General features: G+C 40.2%; 1 protein-coding gene across 1 annotated transcript in view; it reads left to right on the plus strand.

The window, feature by feature from the left end:
• The window catches only part of CGNL1 (cingulin like 1), a 1,082,391-nt gene that overhangs the window by 710,343 nt on the left and 352,643 nt on the right, over window positions 1-19,405 (plus strand). The window contains exon 12 of the mRNA XM_044078976.1: window positions 19,054-19,215. Within this exon, the coding sequence (XP_043934911.1) occupies window positions 19,054-19,215 (162 nt within the window). The remainder of the gene's footprint in view (window positions 1-19,053; window positions 19,216-19,405) is intronic.

Raw genomic sequence — 19,405 nt, forward strand, 5'->3', positions numbered from 1 at the left:
ACGCAGAAGGCCTCCGGCCCCAACATGGGACCTTACTTTTGTTCTGGAGAAATTTACTCTTCCACCATTTGAGCCAGCTGCTTCTGCTGAGTTAGATTTCTTGACATGGAAGACTGCTGCCTTGTTAGTCATCACTTGTGGGGTTTCTGAACTGCAGACACTCGTGTCAGTGGAACATTTCCTCATCTTCCACCCAGAAAGAGTCTCACTCAGGACTAAAAACACTCTTTTATGCCAAAGGTAGTGACAGAGACATCCTTAAATCAAGCCATCCATGTGCCTACTTTGTTTCCCAAACCACAAAACAAAGGGGAAAGAATACTCCATTCCTTGGATGTGCATAGGCAGCTCTGTTTCTATCTGGACCAAGCAAAGACTATGAGGGAATTGGACCAACTGCGGCCTTTGTCAGTCATACTGAAGGGAAACCATTTTCAAAGCAAACCATCTCTGAATGGAGCTCTCTCTGTATTTCCTTTTGTTTCAGCAGCCATGGTAAGAAGCCCCCTGATGCTGTAAGGGCACACTCCATTAGGGCAACTACTGCCTCTACTGCCTTCCTTAAAGTAGTCCCTACTAAATACATCCTGTAAGATGCTACCTGGTCTCCAGTGCATACTTTTACCAAATGTTACCACCTGTGATAATAGGAGGTACTGCCAGCTATGCCAGGAGAAGTGAGGCAGTGGGTGTGTAACATATGCCAGCACAGCTAGCTGGAATTTAGTAAAGAATCATATGTCATTTGTGTATCAAACACAGATGCTTGCATTTAAAAATGTATTTGTAAAGTTGCTTGTATTAAAATGTATCAACAGTGTACCCTGCTGGAAAGAAAAGAAGTGTACATGCATTATTGTAACTGAATTAAATGTGTATGTTTTAACAGAGGATATTGGAATAGAAGAGGTTAATCACATTCCAGCAACTAAATTAGGCCATAAAGATTGTATCTTACAATTCTGAGTGCAGCCAGAGATGAAATGTCTGTGAGAAGTCTGGCTTAGTAGCTGTATAGGAGGAGGAGTAAAAGTGTTAAAATGGTTTTATGACTTCCAGCAGCTGCACCATATCTGAGCAGTGCTCTTGTGTGTGTATTATTGACATGTAGGTGATAAAATCCTGGCAGCTTCTAGTGTTGGTGATAGTGTGGGAACCAGAGGTCAGATTACCAGGTGTATGTGATGCCATTTTGTAATTTCCTCTGAAATAATAATTAGATGTTACGGAGAGAACTCTCTGTCAGACTGAGCAGTCTGTTCTTGGAACCTGATAAAGGAGGAAGGCCACTCACCCACTTCATCGTGCCTTGCACTATCAAGGGACCGGTGCTCTTTAGGTAGTCGGGAAAATATAATGAGAATGGTTAAGTATTGTTTTTCTGTAATTGTGTGAATCTTTCCAACTGTGTTATTTTTAGTATTTCCTGTGATTGCAACTCTGTTTACTGAAAATAGATATTCAGTTTTTTCTTGTTCTTATTATTTATTATTAAATATATTTAAACTTCTCATTGTAGCTGGTCCTTTTAGAAAAATATTAAAATTTTGAGAGCATTTGCATATATTTATTTGGTGATAACTGTGGCCAGTCATGAAGGCCTGGCTGTTTGGTCAACATTACCATTTGTATTAATATTAATTTCACTCAGCATAATTGGATAACTTTTTAAGAGCCTTATAGTAACTGACTATTGGCAGTGAAGCTACCTTGTAGTCTGGGCAAAGTTGGCAGAGTGGGTAATCTTTGTCAGCCTTTCCCAGGTTTGTGTGTGAAAATTAAATCTCAGAGTGTGTGTGTGTGTGTGTGTGTGTGTGTGTGTGTGTGTGTCAGATACAGGGAGCAAGGAGATGAACCACTGGATTCACCGAGAGGGTGCTGAACACAGCTGTACCAGTGGCGAGCCTTACTGGGGACCTGGGGAGAGACAGATATAGAGAAATCCAGACACTGGGCTGACTGAGTTCTCTGTGAGCTCTTAAGGGAAATTGTGCTTGATGCAGAGAGGTTTGCATTTGGAAATACCAAGTGTATCCATTTGTATTCCAAGTGAAAGCCCCTCTCCAGTGTCAGTAGTGAGGATTCAAGCACCTTTAATACTGGTCCAGACTGGCAACCTCACATCACTTATCAGTGTTCTCAATGCCCAGAGCAGGATTTGCCACTGCCATCTTGCAGGGCATCTTCACCTCTCCTTAATCTGCCATCCTTCCTTTTCAGCTTTGGGAATCATTCCACAAGTCAGGACTGCAACAGTGAAACATGAAGAACATACTACAGTTATGTACACTTACCATAAATGTAGATGTTCACATGTATTCACTGTTGCAATATTCTCCCCCCCCCCCCACCTGCCTACAGGGTAGGTTTGGACAAGCTTCTTCTCAGTCAGGGGAACTCTCTTTCTACACTTCCCTTCTTTAGGTTTCAGTGTTCCAGACTCTGGACATCAAAACCCAAATGGGGGGACTCCTACCTCTAGGGGGCAAGAAAAAATGAAATCATGGAGCTGGCCAACTCCCCTTATACCCAAGCGCACTGACGTTGGTTAGAGCATCTACCAGCTGTAGGAGGAGGGGAATTTTTCTCTGGAAGTTGGGTCAGCCAAGGAATTCTAAGATGGAAAATTCCACAAGTCAGGACTGCAGTAGTGAAACATGAAGAACATATTACAGTTGTGTACACTTACCTTAAATGTATATATTCGAATGTATTCACTGTGTTGCAGTATTCCTCCCTCCCCAGCCTACAGGGTAGGCTTGGACAAGCTTCTTCTCTGTAAGGGAAATCCTCTTCCTACGACTCCCTTCTTTAGGTTTCAGTGTTCAGACCCTGGACATCAGGGCCTGTCGGGAGGCTCCAACCTCTAGGGTCAAGAAAAAACTGAGATCATAGTGCCAGCTGACTCCACTTACCCAAGCAGATGATGTCAGTTAAGGGCATTCTCTGGCAGTAGGAGGAGGGGGATTTTTTTCTCTGGTAGGCGGGAAATCCCACAAGTTAGGCTGCAACAGTAAATACACTGGGAACATCTACATTTATAGTAAGTGTGCACAACTGTACTATACCTTGGATGCACATTCTGAGACCTCCATCATGTCTCTCTTTATATAGTCCAGGGAGGTCCACATCATGTCATTGACATCGGAATGAAGTATGACAGATTCATACTGGTACTTGTTCAAGGACTCGAGTGCATGTGTGATCTGACAAATTCTGGCATTCGACAAGCAATTGACCATCATTCTTTTGTTGCTCAACCAGTTAAGAGGGACATCTTTGTTTTACAATGGAGTTACCTATAACAAGAATGTTTGGTTGCATCAATGTCTGCCTTACGGACTCACCATCTCTGACTTTGGGACTTGTGCTATGAATTTCCTAAAACACTAAGACCACCTGCACAGCACAATCAAAAAAAGGTCCTCAGCCATCATGTAAAAGCCACCCACAAATACATATAGTTACACTGTATCCAACTGCTAAGCCCTTAAGGCAAACCAGTGCACAGCCAAATTTCCTGGTCACTGGAGATTCTATAGTGAGGCACACCGATGTTCTCCTGACCAGACTGAGTAAGGACAGTCGCAGTTAGCAACTTTGCCAAGGATGGTCTTCACTTATCCCGTCTAGGCTTTCAGATATTGGCAAAGACTTTCTCCACCTCAATAGTACCTGTTTCAGGCAATGCCAAACTGATAATCCTCCCACTCTAATTGAACTTACAGAGGAATATCTGAAGGTGGGATTGCTCAGTGTTGGAAGTCTTACAAAAGGTTGGAGGAGTTTTGATCTAAATTAAAATCATCCTCTGATCCAGACTAGTTAGTGTATAAACCCGCTGGAGTTCGTACATGTGCAACTCAGCATAAACTGGGTTTTGTACCATATCCTTGCAACCTATATGTCTCTCTCCATGTCCCAGGAAACCCATACTAGAGTCCCTCATCATTCAACCCAATCCAATTTTCATGTGGTGTCATGACTGCCCCTCTATAGATTGGGAATCCTACAGCATTTCTAATGCACAAGCCCAGTAATTCCTAAACTTTAATACCAACATCTTTGAACAGTTTGTCCATTCTCCTACCAGGGGTACAAACATCCTTGACCTTCTACTCCCAAACATGAGGGACTGATGTTCCTCACACAATGTAATGTCTTTGCTTGTCAGATATGACCATAAGGTAGTACTGCTTGAAATAAAAATGAAATCCAGGGATCCAGCGCAACCAAAAACATTTGGGAAATATTCCAAGGCTAACCTATCTCTGCTAAGTGAAACCTTGGATAAATTTCAAGCACCGCCAAACCCAATAAACACCATAGCATATGCTGAGCTGTTTGCAAAATCTCTGTACAGCCATATCAATAGCTGTATAGAGTGAGCTGTGCCCACTCGTATTGAGTAAGACAAACTCAAAAGACAAGCCACTCTGGTGGAATCACAATATTAGCTGGTTATATAACACATGAAAACAAATCTTGGCCAAGTGTAGGAAGAACAAAACCATACATACTAAAAGTCCCCTGACCAATCCTAATAGGCAGCTAAGAGGGTTAACTGATACTCCAAAGGCTAAATTTGAAGAAAGCAATAGCTTCTCTGGCAAAAGACAACCAGAAAGCTTTCTACAGCTTTGTCCATAACCTCAGGAAATACTCAACAATGAGCAAAGCTTTTTGCAAATGGTATCCCCAACACTGAACCGGAGGCTATTGCCAACCTTTTGGCTGATAGGTTCAGCTGAAATTTCTCCCCCTACACCACAATAGTCCAACAGAAATAATGCATATCCCCCAACCATTACTAAGGAACAGGTCATCACTGCACTTTACAAGGCCAAAAACACTGCATCAGCGGTCCCTGATAACATCCTGGGATGCTTCCTAAATAGCATGAAACATTACCTCTCTGGTCCACCTCAATCACTTTTCATCTGGAGCCTACAGTCAGGTTTTGTGCCCAAGGAACAGCGGTGAGGAAACCAGCTAGAAACGGTAATCTAATAATAAAAACGACTCTCTAATTTAACACTAAAATTGGTGCAAGCAGTATGTATGCACTCAATGTTAAGCAACTTTATCAAAGGTCTTTTAGCCTGGTGAGTAGTTTAAGGTGGGAGAGTATGCAAAATAATACTTAAACGCTGCTTAATGTCAGCAGCCAATAGACAAGGAGATGGAGTAAATTACAGTGGCGGATTTAGGCATCGGCGCAGGGGCATGCGCTGCCCCCTTTTTAAAGCTGTTTGGAACTCAATTAAAAAATGCACTGTCTGCAGTATTTTAATAATATATTAAAAAAAACTTAACACCGCATGGTGGTGTCTTCTCCTTTAAGGAGAACCATGCGTGTGCTACACACACGCCACCACAGAAGTGAACATGTTCAACACTTGGGCGCTGAATTTAAGTTATCTGTTCTGCCGGCATATCCTGCTGCAGCCTGAGTGCGACGATTAATTAGCGATGTTTTATTTTTCTCCATATGATAGCAGTGTATTTCTTTGACTTATGTTTGAAACTGCACCTGTCCCATTTGGTACCTACAAAATAATATGTTTGTGGAAGTCAATTTGCATAGCCACAAGGCATATGAAGAAATAAGGAGACTAGTAAGGTGGCACTGGCCACGGTTTTGGTTTGGGTATTTCTAGATGTTTTTATGTTGAACTTCAGCGAATGCGATAAATGTGAGGAAAAGAAAGAGCAGTCATTGCTGCCTGCATTGAAAGGTAATTTCTATCTGGAAAGGCTTTATTTAGCTAGTGCATGACAATGACAGGTGTGTCATCAATGCTAAATAGTAGTTAAAAAAGCTCCTTGTGTCTCCAACCTAACCATTTACAGACTTCTGCAGTGGTTTATCTTCAGATGCCAACAGCTGCCCACTGAGAGTTATTATAAAAATCAGTGCAACTCTTTATGTTTAGCAATAAAATCCATTAAACAGTGTTCACTTATATACAGCTTATGTTGATTTGTACAGGTTTATGAGCCATCAGGTTTATTGACTGACAGAATGACATTTTAAAACTTCTTCCATCAGAAGATTATTTATTCTTCAAAGCTGCAAAATCACTCAGTCTAAAGATTAAAAGTGAGCAAATGTTTCATACCAGTGAAAGACAGTAAAGTATGAACAACTTTACCTTTTGTCATTACTGATGTTAATAGTTTAAATTGGGTTTTTGAATCACATTCTTAATCAACTGGATTTTAAATGTTTTTCCAATATACTTTTAAATGCATAATTTAGTTTCAAATTTTGTTTGGTCAGAATTCAAACAGTAGTCCAGTCAGATGATGATATTTTTACTGTTGTTCCAGTCAGACCAATGCCTATTCCTCACATACGAAACCATTAAGTGTGTTGTCTTATACATAGTTAAATTGGGTTTTTGAATCACATTCTTAATCAACCGGATATTAATGGTTTTTCCAATATACTTTTAAGTGCATAATTTAGTTTCAAATTTCATTTGGTCAGAATTCGAAACCATTAAGTGTGTTGTCTTATACATAATATATATCTATTAATATACATGGGTATAGTTCAGAAGAGTGACTTTATGAAAAACCTAAACTTTTGTATGGAGATCACAGTACAGTGGGAATCATAGAATTTACCCTTTTTCCCACTATTGTGCAATCTTGGAGTTGGTGTATATAATATGCAGGGGGTGTGGGAGGCTTCGGGGAGAATGCAGAATCATAGACTTTTGTTGTTTTGTGTCATTTGACTTTTCAGAAAGTTAATCATATGATCTTGACCATATGAAGTTCAACTTTCTCTAAAGTACATGTTCTGACATAGATCCATGTGTGTTCATAGGTTTATAGGTAGGTACTAGGCTATCGGCCCAAGGGCCTAAATAAGCCTAGCCAACCAGGTTCCCTGGCTTACGCCACCCAAGAAAATTATTTTCCTGTACCACTGTCAAGCAGAGACACAGAAGTGATCCATGGGGTGTATTTCCTATTTCCCATCCACTCATCAAGATTTTTCTTGAAGAGTGCTAATGGCCTTGCAGACCAGGCTCGTCAAGCTAATACGGCAGTAGTTCCCGGGATCAGTGGTGGATACCCCTTTGTGGAGAGGGCACAAAGCCTGATGTGAGGCTGTGACTGAACATGGTGATTAGGTGGGGAGTCAGTTCATTCTGAAGTTCATGTAAAACGCAGCCTGGGATGTTGTCCGGTCCCATGGATGCTGTGTTTTTGACTTTAGAGAGTGCAGCTTTTACCTGCGTAGTTGTGATTACAGGGATTCTGCATTCTTTCTGCATAGATATGGGCACTGAACCTATCTGCCAGGATGTTGGCAATATCATTTTGTTCTGTAATTTTCATGCTGTTGTGCTGTAACCCAGAGCAGATCTGGGTGTTGCCATTGAGATTCTTGACATAGCTGTAAAATGCTTTGTTGCTGCCCTTCGAATCAGTGGCAATTTTGTTTTCATAGCTAGCTTTGGAGTATCTTATAAGGGATCTCAGCTTCTTACTGAGGCTAACCAGGGAGCTCCTCCACTCATGGGATTTTACTCTCTTTTGCAACAGTTTCTTCCTTCTGTTGTACAGTTTGTCTATGGCAGGGGACCACCAGATTGGCTTCTTTTTTTGGAGGATAGTGTCTTGGTTCTGTTTGGGATAGCAAGATCCATGAACTCGTATAAGTGCTTATAGAGTGCATTTGTGTAGGATTCAGCAGTCGTAACTGTATTGTCCATTTGCATGGGTGTCATGAAGTTCACCACTTCTGTCTTAAGAAGTATGAAGTTGGCTCTGGAGAAATATTTTACCATGGTTTTCTTAATGGGGGGTGGGGGCGGGATGTGGATATCTAGGGTGATTAGCTTATGGTCATATCGGACCAATGAGGAGTTGACTTCAGGTGTGGAACACCGGTCACTCATGTTGGTAATGACTAGGTCTAGGATATTGTTGCCCCTGGTGGGGGTGTGGATCCAGGGTATTGGAGTTTATGAATTCCAGAAAGCGTTGAGTGAAGGAGTTGGTACATGAGTAGTTTTCCCAGTTAATGGTGGGATAGTTGAAATTGCCCATTATTAGGGTGTTTGGTTGAACCCTAATATTTTCCAGTACATCAAGAAAAGAGGAGTAGGATTCCTAGGGCATGGTGGGGGGTCTGTAGCAAGCTATAATTTGAATTGCAGTTTTGCCCAGAGTTAGTTGCACTTGGATAACCTCGGGTGCATTATGCTGAGCAACTAGCCTGGAGGTGTGGATATCCTTAATGAATATGGACACATCTCCGCCTTTGGTGTTACAGTCTAGGTTACATGGCCGAAAAGTGTGGTACGAGTTATAGCCTGGTAGTGCAGGGGTGCTCTCTGGAGCCTTGAACCAGGTCTCATTCACTGCACAGATATTGATGTTCTCCATTTAAGGAGTGCCTCGAGTGAGTGCATTTTGAGATTTAGACTTCTAGCACTGAGTAGCATTACCCTCAGTTTTTGCTTGCCTGTTCCTGTTATGGTGGTGAATTTGTCATTTGAACCTTGCCTAAAAAAGGCACTATAGGGGCGACAAGAGCCTTAGCCAGTACCTGTTTTAACATACCTCCCAACTGACCAGATTTTTTGCCACATATTTTTGGCTAATTCCTCATAAAATTTGTGGTTTTCTGGAAATTCACAGATGACTGAAGTCACTAAATAGTGACATATGAGTTTCAGCCTTCATAGCCTTTAAAAAATGCATGCTAACACAAATCCTGTTATTCTAGCAACTTTCTAAGTTAAAACGAGCAATATTTAAAATCTATCCCTATTTTTGGGCCATTGTATCTCCATTAATTTAGGCTTTGTCCAGATTTCTTGTACTAACAGGTTGAGAGGTATGGAGATATGGTATGTAATGACTCGGGGGGTGGGGGGGGGGGGCAGATTAGTCAATTAACTTGATCAGGCTTGACCCTATAACTTGGTTACAGGAAACAAGAGCCTGAATCCTCTAGACTAACTACCAGAATGCTGACAGAATTGTGAGTTTGAGTTTCAATACATTTTCAGGGAATGAGTTTTAGTGCATTTTCAAGGGATTATGAGTGAATTTCAGTACATTTTCATGGAACTGTAAATTTCAAGGGAAAAGAAATTTACTGCTGCTCATGTTAAGTCTGTTTTCAATATGCAACTAACTGTTTTGTTTAGCGAATAGCAGTCACTGTGCTGTAGAATTTGAAAGCAGTGTTAGCGCAATTGCCTTTGGTACAGAAGGCTGTGGATTCTATGCCCACACCGTGTGGATAAAGTGCTGATTATTTGGTGCATTTTTAGCGGGGGATAGGGGTTCTGCACTCCTGAGTGTGTCCTCATTTGTATGAGATGCATACTTTTCGGTTTGTCAGTCCTATATTATTATATTACCAGCTTACCAATTTTTTTTCTTAATTTTACATAGGCAATTAATTCCTCAGGGGCAATATTTGTAGATGAAATACTGGGTATATGTAGATGAAACACTGAATTGTAAAGTTGTTTGCCAGTAGCAACCTCTTCCTTTACTTCTGCAGAGACTGTAGTTATTGACTGATATTGGTGGATTGTAATGACAGATGTCTGAGTGGCCTTTTATTACTGAAAATTACTGAAATGGGTAGTTTTGTCATTATTGGTTCATATGTTTTTTTTCATTGCTTACTAGAATGTTCAAAACTTCAGATTTAAACCACATTTTAACAAGTGTGTTGCATTATGCAAGGAATATAATTTAATACAATCAGGACAGTGAATCAAATAACACAAACATGTATTTATGGCTGTAAAAATGTGTGTAAGGAGCCTTTGGTTTGAAAACGGCCCAAAGGTAAACTTAATCCTCTACTGTATTTTCTTTGAATGTGGTTTTATGCCATTGCAATGAATGTGGGTTCCAAGGACAGAGAAGTTTTCTGCTCATGCTGTCTTTTTTCACTGTCAGACTGTTGTTTGGTTTGCAAATGGCTATTAGTGTTTGTGCTATTTTATTTCAATATTTGTAATCATTGTAGAAGTAAATAAGAAAGCAAGTAAAGTAAAATTGCAATGTGTGTAAGGAATCCAACTTCCAAATTCTGTACTAGTCCTTCAGTGATAATTATTGCATTCACGCATGTAGCAATGCAGCTTTCTTTAGTAACTGCCATATAATCACTTGGTCTGAAACCATGTGCCTTCTGCTGTGTAATCTTATACTACAAAAGTCCTTTGCTTAAGGGCCTCTAGCTCAGAGGGACTTTCTAGTTAACATGAAATGAATGAATAAAAATAAGGATACATAAGAGGATATGCTATTTTAAGAAAAGTGTGCAGAGAAGTACATTAATTATGTGTTTGAGACTAACATCTGACCCACCACAGCTTGGAGTCCTTGGAGACATGGAAACATTAGCAACATGTCAGGCAAATATATTAATGTGACTAAATGACATCTGAGACTAGATGTAATCCAGAAAGCTCAAGTCAGGTCTGGTATCCCACCTGTGACCCAGTGGACAGAGGACTAACAAGAAACAGAGTCCAAAGGATTAGTCCAGATAAAAATCACTTTAGCTAGCAGATCTGGGGGACTCTTGTCTGATACCCTCCCTGTGGGAAGAATAGAGACACCTTCTTGGACTTTCAAGTAGTTTATTCAATTAAGCAAGTAGATGGATGAGTGTTCTTGTTCTAATACATTACATTCAACAGGTCAGTTATTTAAAGGCAGTTACAGCCAAAGGTGGGAGGGTCCAGGGGAGCTGACTGGAACAAAGTCTATTGCGATATGGTTTAAAGACATGGAGAGCACACCAACAGTGCAAGGTTATAATGTCTTCTACACATTTAGGCCAGCTACTTCACAGGCAGGGACTAAAGGCTGAGGTGTCTCTATCTACATCCAAAATAAATATACTTCAAGGCTGGTCAAACAGGACAATGCATGTGAAATGCTCCATGTTCACATCACCATAGGTAAAATTCAGTACCACTTCCTTGCAAGCTATAGGTCCCCTTCCATGACCCAGGAAACCCATACCATGTATTTAAACTTATTAGAAACACTAACCATCCAATCGAATACCATTTTCATGGGTGACTGTAATTACCCCACTATTAACTGGGAATCCTATATGACACCAAACAAACATGCCCAGAGATTCCTGGATTTTGTAAACACAAGCTCCCTGAACCAGATAGTCAATACATCAACCAGGGGTGCAACCATACTGGATCTGGTCCTCGCTAATATGGGAAACTGCTGCACACCCCCTACTGTAATGCCTTTCCTGGTAAGGTTAGACTACAAAATACTCTCCTTCGAAGTAACAATAAACCTGGACCCCCAGCTCAACCGGGAATATTCAGGAACTATTCTAAGGATAACTTCCTGTTATTAAGTGAGAACCTGGCAAGATTTCAAGCCCCCATGAACCCTGAGAACACTTCTGCCTATGTAGAACTGTTCACGGAAACCCTGTACAAACAGGTTAATAGCTGCACAGAGGCAGCTGTACCCACCAGGAAGAAGTACAGAACTAAATCAAAAAACAAGCCACCCTGGTGGAATCACAAAATCAATAGGCTGTATAACAGGAGGAAGAAAATCATGGCAAAGATTAGGAGGTGCAGCACCCGGTAGGATAAAAGCACTCTTGTCAAACTAAACAAATAACTCAGAGGACAAAGTCTACCAAAGCCAAAGTTGAGGTAAGTTTCTCCTCCCAGGCCAAGGACAACCATATAATATTCTTTAGCTATGTCCGCAACCTCAAAGGCAATACACAATTGTGTGCAGAGCTCGTTGTAAATGTAGCCACCTATACTCAGCCAGAAGATATAGCAAACCTCCTGGCTGATAAATTCATCTCCAACTTTACCCCTCTCTCCCCTTCAACCTTCCTCAGGAAATATTAAATATAACTCCCCCTACGATCACTAGGGAACAGGTCCTTAATGCTCTGTCTAAGACCAAGAACACTGCATCAATGGGCCCAGACAATATTCCAGGATGCCTTCTAAATAGCATGAAACATAACCTATCAGGGCCTCTGGAATTACTGTTTAACTATAGCCTCCAAACAGGCTTAGTGCTTCAGAAAGGCAGCAGTCATCCCTCTGCAAAAAGGTGGGCCATCTACAGACCTGGGAAACGACAGACCCACAAGTCTCACTAGTCTTTTATGTAAAGCCATGTAAAGAATTATCATGGGGATGATCAATAGAGGTATAGTAAACCTCCAGACACTACACTCAACCCAGTTTGGTTCTGTCAAGGGCAGATCATGCCTACTCAACCTAGTGGACTTCTTTGAGAAGGTCACCAAAACAATGGATGAGGGCAAAATCATTCACACTGCCTACCTTGACCTGGTCAATGCATTTGACAAAATACCCTCTCGTGCATTGTTGACAAACTCAAGAGTTTAGGTACAATCCCGCATGTCATCTGGTGGATATTCAACTGGCTCACAGACAGGACCCAGGAAGTTAGAACTGGGGAATCCACCTCTACAAAGAGGCCAGTCACAAGTCCTTGGACCGCTCCTTTTTGGCATTTACTTCTCAGAAGTCAAGGCGAATGTCAATGGTCTCTGGCTGACTAAATTTCCAGATGATTGCAAATTAGGAGCCGTCATTGAATCTCACACTGACACAAATGTTCTCTAGGAGAGGCTCACACAAACAACTGGTGTCAGAGCCATGGACTAAAACTAAAAGCCAAGAAATGCATAATAGAATCCTTTGGGAAATCATCCATCCATGGTAACTATAATATTGAAAACACACCCCTTCGAGTTGACCCAGTAGTCAGGGACGTAGGGACACATATAGATAGTAATCTAGCCTTTGATCATCACATGTCTACACACACAGATAGTAAAGTCTTTGAGCATCACGTGTTTACAGTGGTGAGGAAATAATTCTATGTTGCACAACTTATAAACAAAGGTATGGACACTATGTCCAAGGAAGTCATTGTTCCATTGTATTCGGCACTCAACAGACCTATCATTGAGTACAGTGCCCCCTTTGGTATGTACCTAACCAGGCATATCCAACAGTTGGAACGTCCACAGAAGTTCCTCACTAAAAGAATACAGGGTGTAATTAAAACATCTTTTGCAGACCACCTGAAGGCCCTATCCCTGTATTCTGTTTCCTACAGGCTTTTGAGGGGAGCTCTATGCCTAGCATACAGGGCACTGTAAGACCCCACTCTGATGGATCTCCTGCATATCCACAAAGGAAACAGCACCAGAATTACCCATTCTAAAGACTTAAACCTTGCCTGTGATATAAATCGGACCTGCTGGAGAGATAGATATGTATCCCAGAGAATACCCAATCTGTGGAACAGGCTCCCCATTCATGTGAAGCAGAGTTCCTCCCTAACCCAATTCAAGTGCACTTTGGATAATTGGATGGGAAAACGGAAATGCATCCCTGATTTGGCACCTGTGTCTTAAATGGACACAGGTAACCTGTAAAAGGTTCATCTCCCAGGGTCATGCTTATACTTATCAAGGGTATTTGAACTTGTGAGATTTGGGATGCATGGCTAGGCTTAAAAACACCCTTGTGGTCATTATCCTAGGAAACATCTATGAACCAAATCCACAGCAACATCATGTGTAACTGAGTGTATATTGTGGTCTTTCACACATGATGTCAGAGCTTCTTAAGGTGATCTTTCCACAACCACCAAGCCCAGTGTCCCAAATTCCCACCCCCAGTCTGGTACTCAACTAACCAGATTGCCCCCCCCTTTTGTAAATTCCTGGATCCGCCACTCTATTATGTTGTCAAATTATCAGAAGAGGCAGGCAATAACATACACTGGGTTTAAGAACACAACTACAACGGAGTGGGTGGGAAGGAATACAATTAGACCTTTAACTCTTGAGCTGACTGGCCTGGAACTGCCCCCAATGCAAAGGCAAGTCCTGAACTAGTCAGGCATACACAGTACATAAGAATGAAGCTAGGGTTTAATAACAACAGTTAGACAATTGAACAACAAAATGCAGTGCAAGTGCAAATATGTACTGGCATTACTAATATAGACTTAAAAGACTTCCGCTAAAGCAGATAGAGACTGTTAAAATGAATTGAAAAATCAGATCAAAAAATGAAAAACCTTAGCTTTCTCTATGTAATAGAACTATTACAATGCCAGATCTTATACACTTGACTGCAGCCGGACATGTTAAGTGTTTGAAATGCAGTGCTGTGTCTAATGCAACGTATAGTTGTTGCTGTAATCCAGCTGTGTAAACTTTCTAATACACCACAGAAATTTAACAGTTCCAAAAAACAGGAAATGCAAGCTTTTGTTTGCTGTATTACTGCCATCTTGTGGATATAATGAAAATTACATTTGTAGGACAAATCATTTCTGTTGCTAGTTTAGTACGTCTTGGTTAAGCACATTTAGAAAATACACTTGTACAAAGTGCAAGGAACAAAACTTTGGATGGCAGAGTCTTTTGAACAGTGGCAGACTGGCAGTGAGATGTTCCTGGAGTCTGAACAATCGTGACAGATTACACTGGTACTGCTTTGCCACTCGTACACATGACAGAGCAGTCTTTAGTTTCCTAGTATATAGTGCTGATGTTTAGCGAATGGTGACCTTACATACTGCTCTTTTACTTAAGCCGTACAGAAATCCTGTAGTTATGAGCCATTCTGTCGGATACTTGGATGAACCTTATCTATTTCCATAATCCTTGCACTCTACCAAATTAATCAGTTAAAGAAGCAGTTCTGCTTAATAAAGTTTCTCTTGCTGACATTTCTGTAAGTATGCTTTAAATGGCTGTTGCCAGTTTGTTAAATTAGTTACCAGTGTGATACATTAGTCACCTGTTGTATACCTTATCTTCCTAGTTTAGTACTTGGCTGCCTTGTGATTACACTTCAGGTTAGCCAGCTCTCCTACAAATCTTTGATATCTTGTGTGTTCACCTTTTTATGTTCCTCCAACTCTGTCATCAAGCAGTTAATGGCAGATCTGTCACAGAATTCTTATTCATAAGTGCACATGTACGAGTATGTGTGCTTGTGTGTTTTTCGGGGTGTAGGCTGTGTATGTGTTTACTAACGTAGGCGTTAGCACAGTAGGTGAGATGTGTCAATCATCTGTAGTCATGTGACAGGACATGTTGTTATCAGAACACTAGTGGAATCATCACCATCTTTCCTCCTCTGTGATGTGGCCTGAGCAGGTTTCCTTAACCTCACTTACAGGGAAGTTTGATGAAAAATGTCCATTTGGCCTCTTCCATTACAATTGTGCATCTCAACTGCAAGGGATGCAACAGAGAAAAAAAAACAATCATGGATATTCTGACATCTTTAGAAGATGTATCAACATACAAAATATAAATTTATTGTTATAGTATGTATACACGTATTTTGACATAGTTGAGTAACATGCAGATTTTTTACAGTGACATAAAGATGACATGCCATGCAAAATTTCTCTGAGCACTGATATGTGCTTTTGTAATTTACACTGAAATTCCACATTAGTTTTCATATTTTCAGCGAAATCCTGTACTGTTCTATACGTTTACATTACATGCCCTACAAAATAGGATTTAATCTTGTAGGATCCTTGTACAGTTACAGTAAACCTGTAGTCTTGCCCTCTGTTCCTGCAGCTTACACCTGAAAAGTTGAGCTGCGTTTGCCTGAGACAGTCTGCATGGTTGCTAGACACCATCTGCTTTAATGTCTGCCTTCAGTACCTTCACAATTCAGCCTCTCATGGTAAGAAGAAAAATGTGGCTAGGTGTTGAAGCCTGTCTGTGTGTTGAGGATGTGTTAATATAAGCAAAGGGGATGACAAAACTGATTTCTGCATCCTCTGCAACTGTCTTCAGCCCACCCTGGAAAGTGCCCAGGGAGGGCATCCTTCTCACTGAGTACTCAGGCTACATTTACTACATTTTCACAAACCAGAGCAACAGGCCTGTGTCATCCAAGGTCCTAGACAACAACAAAAAAATCAAATAATGCAGAAACATGGTGACAAAAAAGCATCTAGAGTTTATTAAAACCCATCTATTTATCACTTTAAAAAAAGGGTATTTAGTTTTAATAAATTCCAAAGATTTTTAAGTCTTGTGTACTTAGCAAAAGTCCGTCCTTCCTGATTACTGAGCTGCTGATTATATCAGACTCTGAGTGATAATGAGGATGTGGGAGCCGGTTGGATATGTTCAGTTCTGGCTTCAACATCTTAAGTCAGTACAGTGTATGCAGTTCTGTTGTCACTAATCCCATCTGGTATTCATTGACCTAATCCCCTCAGTCTACACGCATGAACAAGAACAGCAATATTCATCCCTGTGTTTCATGTACAGTGTCAAGCTACGTATATATATATATATATATATATATATATATATATACATATACATATATATATATATATACACAGACACACACACACACACACACACACACACACACACACACAGACACACACACAAAAAGCTGCAGATGTATGTGCATACATATCCACATGCATGAGTGGAGATATATATATATATATATATATATATATATATATATATATATATATATATATATATATATATATATATAGAGAGAGAGAGAGAAATCAGAAATGATAAATCAGCACCAGCAAACTTGTTTCAAGCTACTTTCTTGGAAATAGTTTCACAGACACCTGCAGACCATGGTTTTAACTTTCCGGCTCTTTTTAGTGTGTATCTAAAACCCATTTACTTAAGTAAATTTAAATATTTGCTGTCCTGATCACACGACCAACTGTGTCAAAGCAATATAACAATAAAAACCTTGTTATGCAGCTATACATTATAGAAAATGGTTGTTAACAAACATACTTTTAGTTCTTTATAGCAAATCACATGCACACACAAATTGAACTGCTGAGGAAGTATTGTTTTTACATTGCCTTCCTGAATACAGTCAAAATAATGTTAAATCAATAGCCTAATGATGTAAGGTGGATGGCAGGTTGTGGAGTGTAGTAAAGGCTGTCTGTAGATAGTGGTACTGACTGACCACTCCAATAACTTGGTAACAGGAACATCTAAGTAGCTGCTAACAAACAAGCAAATCAAAAGTGTAAGTAAACTGAATTCCTAACGCATTTGAATTAAATTGTTTCAGCACCTCTGGGGACCCTGTTCAAATCCTCCTACAGTCATCAAAAGATCTTTTCCATAAAGAGATTAAATCCCCCAAAAATATGCCTGCAGATTGTTCTGCTTCAGCTGTCACTTAACCTTAAAGGGGGCCTCACCCTTAGTCATTTCAGTGGAGGGGGGCATGCAATGGTATTAAAGTTAGGAGTACATGTATAATGGTTGTACAGATGTCATATGGCCGCTATGACTTTCTCAGTCTGTGGCTTTACTGTCCCTCAGCTTGTTATGCAGCCCAAGTTGGGGGTTCTGCCATGCCTAATTTGTATTTAGGTGGCTTGGGGGTCAACCCGTCTTGATGTAGGGAATCTAAAACAGATTAAACGTTATAGAGACTGCTTCCAAGTATTAGTACATCATCTAAGTAGGCTGCTGCATATCTAGTAAAGGGGGGGGGCTAAGAAATTCAGTCTCTGTAATGCTGCATGTGCTGTGTGGTGATCAAAAGGCAAACTCTGTAATGGAAACATCTATCCAGTATGCAAAATGACATTGTTTTCCTTAGATTCGGGAGATTGTGGAATTTGCTAGAAGCCTTTGGTTAGACCCATTTTGAAGAGAAACCTTAACGTTACTCAACTTTTCTGTCAATGTGTGTGCTTTGTGCATAGAACTTTTACCACATTTACATATATTTGATTTTCTGCACTTGTTACAGAACCTTATAAAAACCCATCAGGCTTAGCGACCATTGCAATGGGGCTATTTTACTTAGGTTAGTATTATTCTGTCCGTCCAAGTTTGGGCATTTTCTGTACCACTTCTTTAACTGCTTGGCATTGGGCTTCTGGTATTCTGTGAACTTTAAAATGTATTTCCTGACCAGGGCATGGTTTATGTTGAGTGCTGGATTAAACTGGCTCTGTCAGGCCACTCTGAAAACTTCATTATTCCAAAGTACAAATTCTCTTAATGTTTCCAAGGCATTGATAATGTCTCCCATATTTTGACTTCACGGCATGTGTGGGAAACTTAACTTTCTCTACAAAAATACTTGCTACACAAACTTCAGCTTTTCACCAAAGCTTCATTATATTTATACAATATCTCTGTTTTGCTTTTCTTTTTCCAAGTTGTCTCACCTTGTAATTTATTTCTGTTATTTTTTCTACAGCTTCAAAAGTTCTTTGACACTTTGTATGCTTATCAGCAGTGGGACCTAACATAAGCACTGTATCTCCATGTTTGAATTTGCTTAGCATATGTGTATATGTACATGTATACACAAACACACACATGCCTATATGGGTGTGTGGGTTATGCATGTATGGGGCCTTTTTGTTGATGTTTACTACACAGAATAGTGCAGGGCAAAATATCCTCCCAAAAGGAGGAGACTTTTACCTATGATTAATTTGCCAGTCACCCTTGTCAGTTCCTAGGCCATTTCTGTAGCACCACAATGCCACTACTGTTTGTCTAATCATTTATTTTTCTGGAATCCAGATTTCTTTGTTTTGGAATTGTGTTGGAGAACATTGCTGATAGAAAAACAGCATTCTTTGTGCTTTGTTTCATCACTGAAGGTATGAACAGTTAATACTGAGAATAGAGAAAAAAGGGAAACTGTTAGTTTTATTGGTGATTTACCTTTTGAATATTGCAGCAAAATGATTTTTAATTTGGCCAGCAGTATATAGTGTTGCACATCATTTGCAATGCACAAGGAAATTAAAAATTTCAACTAGATCCCCATTGATTTACTATGTACCCAGGATGATTCAGACAAATCAACACTGTATTTTATCTTTAGATATTAGAATTGCAATCTCCAGTTACTGATGTTAAATAAAATTGGTTAGCATTGTGTGTTAAATTTCATTTACCGTGTTTGAAACACTTTATTTTTCTCCATGATTTAGTTACGCCAGAGTGAAAATAAGATGCACAATTGCTTGCAAGAACGAGATGATGCTGTCTTAAAATGTCAGCATCTGGAAATGCGACTAAAAGATGTGGAGCTTGAGCTTCAGAGCAAAAGCCAGCACAAGGACGATCGTACACGGCAGCTCAAACAAATGGAGGTATGTACTTCTGCTCTGCCTCATTTTACCGCCTAAAAGTGATCAGTTTGTTTGTGAGAACTGCAGTTGTCACAAAGCTCTGATAATGTGACCCAGGCTGAACTCTGAATTACTGGTGCTATCTAATTTCCGAGTACATTGCTAAACCACCTCATTATTATGGTGTATGTCATCTCTGTGGGCCATTTTA

This window comes from Protopterus annectens, chromosome 7.part1 (genome assembly GCF_019279795.1).
Source record: "Protopterus annectens isolate FY-2018-M chromosome 7.part1, PAN1.0, whole genome shotgun sequence".
Taxonomy (NCBI): Eukaryota; Metazoa; Chordata; order Ceratodontiformes; family Protopteridae; genus Protopterus; species Protopterus annectens.